Source organism: Juglans microcarpa x Juglans regia, chromosome 4S, assembly GCF_004785595.1.
Source record: "Juglans microcarpa x Juglans regia isolate MS1-56 chromosome 4S, Jm3101_v1.0, whole genome shotgun sequence".
Lineage (NCBI taxonomy): Eukaryota > Viridiplantae > Streptophyta > Magnoliopsida > Fagales > Juglandaceae > Juglans > Juglans microcarpa x Juglans regia.
In genome coordinates, this window is record NC_054601.1 from 20,319,391 (window position 1) to 20,325,450 (window position 6,060).

Below are 6,060 nucleotides of genomic sequence, written 5' to 3' on the forward strand. Positions count from 1 at the left end.
TAAAGTTAATTACGGTACTTTTTATAAAGTTCCAAATTGATGCATTTAAAAAATGGATTTTTTAACCTTTTTTTTAAGTGTTTAAAATATTTTTTTATAAATTTATCAAATATATTATTTACTTTATAAAAAAAAACTCTAGACTGTTGAAAACACATTTTAAGCTTCCGAATTCAAAACCAAGCAATTGCTAAATATGATAGTGGTAAAATAAGTACAGATCCTGATAATATTTATATGCTAAAACAATTTATCAGAGTGATTAATTACATAGATATAATTTCAAGAAATTATATAAAATAATTATAAGCCACAGCCTTTATCAAAAAAAAAAAATTCTATACACAAGACTCACACTCCTGCCTAGTACTTAAAAATATGTGAATTTATTCTTTTACTCTCATGTTTTATGAAATATGAAATATGAAACATGAGGATAAAAGAGTAAAATTATATATTTTTAAAATGGTATGCAGAGTGTAGACTTCTGTATAGCACAACTCTAACAAAAAACTGGTCCTTTTTATTCTCTGTCTCTAATGATCTCTATTTGATCTCAACAGCCAAATCGGCCTATTCTATTTGGATGTTGAATCTTGGACAGTGCCATATCTACCGCGCGGCTTTTCATAAGTTATCTGAAACGACAAAGCCGCTTAGAATAAAGAAAAGGATGTGAAAAGATGATTAATGCAGAAATGAAAATTCCAAGAATTGGGTGATGGAAGCATGCAGCTGGGGAATGATCCTACAGTGCAGTTACATACTTTGTTATCCCTTTCGATCAACCAGAACGACAAGCCGGCCTGTGAACATGAAACCACCTCGTCCGGCCTTCTTAACGATAGCAAACTTATGTTCTTCCATCGCTTCATGTTGTTAATTCAGCAATATATATATATATATATATATATATATATATATGTATGTATGTTTGTATGTATATAAGCACTAAGAATTGTTTCCTTCTATCTTCTATGAGTTTTCCCTTTTTGGCTCTTTGAAATACAATTCACCCGCGAGAAAACTGAACCCAGATCCGTTGAAATTTGAATGGAAGCCAAGCTGAAAGCAGAGGAAACAAAGTCCGGGGGCTGGTTTTGGTGGTTAATGGTGTTGGTGATTGGAGCTCTTGTAGTCGCAGCGGCTACACTGACTATTGTAAGAGATTTCCGTCGCTCAGGGCCAGCTTCAAGAATCCCCGGCCACCCCGGCGCTATTGTTGAATCATACGCCTTTGCTCTCGAAACAGCTCTGCAATTCTTCGACGTTCAAAAGTGTAAATACGACCGATCCGTCACCACCCCCACCCCCCGCGTCTTGATTGCTGATATTATGATATATATCGGTCTATGGCTTGAACGTACGCTTTCTGTCCTGATGATCTGTTGTTGTTGTTGTTGTTGCAGCAGGTAGGCTGGAGAACAATAGGATTGCGTGGAGAGGGGACTCGGGGTTAAGAGATGGGAGTGAAGAGAACTTGGATTTGTCGAAAGGAATGTACGATGCAGGTGATCTGATCAAGTTTGGATTCCCCATGGCTTTTACGGCAACAATGTTATCGTGGGCGATTCTTGAATACGGGGATCACATGAGTGCAGTGAAGCAACTGGGACATGCTCAGGACTCACTCAAGTGGATCACTGATTACCTTGTCAATGCTCATCCTTCTGCAAATGTGCTTTATGTTCAGGTGGTTCACTCAATTTATGTGTTTTTGAGTATAGTCTGTAGATAGGTAATTGCTTGATCTACAAAGAAATCATATCAAGAGAAGCTATCAAATTAATATAGTTTAATATAGTACCTTAAATTGTAAAAATCTTTACATTGTAAAGTCGATCTAACAATCACATTAAGTGATATTAGTATGTAAATTTATCTTAGATCTCTTTATAAACCTAACACTTAATGAGATATACCAGGCCTTACACCCTTTCTGCACACATGGTGGCGGGTGTATATTCCCAGAATTTTTGAAGCCCCTCAAAACTTTTGTGTCACCATCTAATAATGATCATGTCAACTATCTGTATAAGGAAAACAAATTATCCTCTGATTTGCTGTCTGCTTCCTTGTCTGTGTGATTAAAGGTGGGTGATCCTGAACTAGACCACAACTGTTGGCAAAGACCTGAAGCCATGACTGAGAGAAGACCTCTGGTGGAGGTTAACATGTCATTCCCTGGAACAGAAGTTGCAGCAGAAACTGCAGCAGCTATGGCATCAGCATCTCTGGTTTTCAAGAAAATCAATTCTACTTACTCTAGAATGCTCCTTATGCATGCACAACAGCTATTTGCTTTCGCTGATACTTATAGAGGTTCATACAGTGTCAGCATCCCCCAATTGCAGAAATACTACAACTCCACAGGATATGGAGATGAACTCTTATGGGCAGCTACTTGGCTCTATCATGCTACTGGAGAACGATCATACCTCAGATATGTAACTGAAAAAAACGGCAAGGGATTTGCTAACTGGGGTAGTCCAACTTGGTTTAGTTGGGATGACAAGCATGCTGGAACTCATGTATGCATTGTGAAGAAAAGCCTTCATTGTTTCAATTCTAGTTTTCAAATAATTACATCAGAAAATGGATAGCCTAATATCAACAATCATATCACTTGTTAATATAGCTCCTTTGTTGGTTGATTACTGCTAATTAACATGAAATATGCATCTTCTTGATATTTTTTTTTTTTTTTTTAAAAAAAAAGAGCACTCTTTGAGACCATACAATCAACCTAAAAAAAATACTCATCGTGTCATAATGTCGATTTAATATATTACTTGATTTGTATATTGGGGAGGTGTATTATATAAGAAGAGAGAAGGTAGCTCAAAGTTTTACATGGAATATGGTAAGGCGTGTCGTGGAAATTAGAAGGGGATGCAGATAGTGCTATCCCTCACCAAATAGTTCCATAAAGAATAGAGTTAACCTGATATGAACATTTTGCAATTTCTGGGCAGATTCTCCTGTCTAGGATAAATTTCTTCAATGCAGAAGATGTGTCAATGGCTGAGAATCTTGATCTCCAGCTGTACAGGATATCTGCTGAGACCATCATGTGTGCACTTCTACCAGATTCACCAATGGCCACTTCTGACAGAACAGATGGTAAGGTTGGGATGAGTTCTGTCATGTTTTCGCAGCCAAAAGTTCTACTGTTTTCTTTTGATATTTTGTTTATTTATTTTGAAACAAGAGCTATCAATCAACCAGCTGAAAATCTATGATATCACAGCGGGCTATGTGGTTCTCCCTGTAGGGCTCTTTACTTTTCAGGTTTCCTCCCTTTACTTTGCAAGCTACATTAAACAATGCCCAGCAAAAAAGAAAAAAAGGCTCTATTGCACAAAAATAGCACTGACTATATAAGAAATCGAAACATCAATGGGGGCAGGGAAAATATAAAAGTAGTGCGTACGTTCAGTCAAAATTTATCAAAGAATAATCGAAAAATTTTGAGTTGTAGAACACATGCATTCTGATAGGAATCTTTTAACTTATCCATCTTCATCAACCCTTGTAGATGGAGTACACAATCTTGTAAATTATGTTTATGCTTTGATTCCTTCAATTTCTATTTATACTACAGTTGACACTCTTCCATCAGGGGATGCTACACTTGGTAGATATCACCAATGGATACACCCTTTCATAAGTAATTATCTTTAGCCGTCACTCATAACATTATATTGAAGTAGGTGGTCTGATATGGGTAATAGAGTGGAACTCTCTACAGCATCCTGTGGCATCTGCCTTCCTGGCTGTTCTTTATAGTGATTACATGCTCACATCCCAGACTGAAACTCTATATTGCAGTGGTAGATCATACAAGCCAGAAGATCTTCGTAAATTTGCCATTTCTCAGGTAGGCAATCTGCTGTGATAAGCTGCAATAATTTTGCATCTTTAGATGGGGTTGGACTTGAAGAATTCATGTGTTTCCAAATGAATTCCCAACACAACCAGCCTGCATTGTGTTGGAGTTCCAGTTCTTGTTTGCATGCATGTTTTTACTACATTTCTTTGTTTTGCTCCTGACCACCTTCTCATATACTTTCAGGCAGATTATGTCTTGGGAAAAAATCCAATGAAGATGAGCTATCTTGTTGGATATGGGAGTGATTACCCTCAATATGTACACCACAGAGGATCTTCAATTCCTGTTGATGCTGACACTGGCTGCAGGGTGGGGTTTAAGTGGCTTAATTCTTCCGATCCCAATTGCAATGTGGCTATTGGAGCACTTGTGGGTGGACCCTTCCTAAATGAGACCTATATCGATTCCCGAAACAACTCAATGCAGGGTGAACCAACCACTTACAACAGTGCTCTCATCGTTGGCCTTCTCTCTGGCTTGATATCCAGTTCTTCAGTGGTTAGGAATTTTGCTTAGATGGTAATTTAAGTATCTCAAATAGGAGAGAGGTAGATAGATTAAAGTGAACCCTAAAGAGCCCACTTCATGCATATGTTTCTGTCTCTCTCCCACTCGAAAACCGTTTTGAATTAGCCAACAATGTATAGGACCCTCCATGAAGTTTTGTTTCGTAGTGTATATATATAATGAAAGACTCGCGCAGTAATGAAATGAAATAGAAGAAAAACTTGTGCTTAAGGAGCCTGTTCCAGATGCTTGTGGCTGTAGGCACATATGGTTCTGATTTCCATTGAGTAAGATCAAGTGATCAACAATATTTATAAAGATTAAGTACTAAAGTTGTAGTTTTTAGTTTTATTGTTTTCTTCTGTAAGCTTAACAATTTTTTCGGCTCGTTTGGATAGTGAGATGGGAAGAGAATTATGTGAATAGTAGTGAAATTGTTTGAATTGAAATGTTTTATTGTATTTTGGAAAATAAGAGAGAAAAAATTGAATAAAAATATTATAAAGTTAAAATATTGTTATAATATTATTTTTTAATATTATTTTTATTTTAAAATTTGAAAAAGTAATACTATTTTTTGTGTTTTATTTGGAAGTTTAGAAAAGATATAATAATTAGGTAATGATTAGATAAAAAAGTTAAAAATTTGAAATTGAAAAGTATTTGTATTTGAGTGATGTTTAGAAAAGAAATTATGAGAAGTTTTGAAATGAGATGAGATGAGATCATCTCACTTCCAAAACATTCCCTAAATGGCCATCATCAAAATGGGTAGAGAAAAAAGAAATTTAGAATGGACTAATCACCATGAAGTAGATTAATACACTATTTGAAGAACGTAGTATTTGTTAAATGAAAAATTTTATACATCACACTACTATCCCACTATGTTAGATGTGACACATTAATTACTATTGGATGATATTTTAGAATCATCCAATGATGATAAATGTGCTATATCTTATATAGTGGAATAAAAATAAGATAAGAATGTGGTACATAACATTACTCTTTCTAAATAACCAGTTAGCTAGAAGAAATAGTGTTTACAGGAACTAACTCTATTTCCTCTCTCTCCAAGAGCATTCCCATTGGATTTCCCATATGAGATCTATCCCTATAATTTGGGGATAAATTTAGGGTTTTAGAGAAAAATCCCTCCCCATTGGATTCTCCATTTTGCGGTTTAAGTTTATGGTGTATATATGGGGAACGACGGTAGATCCCCATCGCATTCCAGAGGCCTTCCGTCCCGCGTTTTCTTCTCTCTCGGCGTTGACTCCTCCTTCGAAACACCAACGATCGCAGCCCCTCTCCATCGGCAAATTTTGTAAATTTTGATTTCGGTTTCTTCAAAATTTTGTAACTTTGATTTCGCAACACCAAATTTCGCAGCCCCTCTCCCTCATTTTCGAAAAAAAATTCTCACTTCATACCTCCCTCCTCCTCTATTTCTCTATTCCCCTTTTTCTTCCTCCTGAGGCCATGATCAAGGTAAGTATGCGATGGAGAGCCTACAATTTGGTGCTCTGCGTCGGCGATCTCTTTGTTGTTTGGCTGCCAAGAATGTTGAGATGCGTTCTTCAGATTGGTTCAATTTTTTATTTTTATTTTTTGTCACTCTCGTTTAGTCATTCTCATTTTGGGCTTTGTTTGAGGAA

General features: G+C 36.4%; 1 protein-coding gene across 1 annotated transcript; it reads left to right on the forward strand.

The window, feature by feature from the left end:
- Positions 1-523: 523 nt before the first annotated feature.
- Positions 524-4,624, forward strand: LOC121262490 (endoglucanase 2-like). The gene is made up of 6 exons (XM_041164977.1): positions 524-1,279; positions 1,410-1,693; positions 2,094-2,531; positions 2,976-3,123; positions 3,714-3,880; positions 4,076-4,624. The coding sequence occupies exons 1-6, from the start codon at positions 1,054-1,056 to the stop codon at positions 4,406-4,408; spliced, it is 1,596 nt and encodes a 531-aa protein (XP_041020911.1). The 5' UTR covers positions 524-1,053; the 3' UTR covers positions 4,409-4,624.
- Positions 4,625-6,060: the final 1,436 nt, after the last annotated feature.

Bases quoted from the DNA above. Each gene is read 5' to 3' on its own strand.
- LOC121262490 (XM_041164977.1), top strand. From the start codon at position 1,054: ATGGAAGCCAAGCTGAAAGCAGAGGAAACAAAGTCCGGGGGCTGGTTT. The intron at 1,280-1,409 runs GTAAATACGACC...TTGTTGTTGCAG, and splicing joins ATTCTTCGACGTTCAAAAGT to CAGGTAGGCTGGAGAACAAT. The intron at 2,532-2,975 runs GTATGCATTGTG...ATTTCTGGGCAG, and splicing joins ACAAGCATGCTGGAACTCAT to ATTCTCCTGTCTAGGATAAA.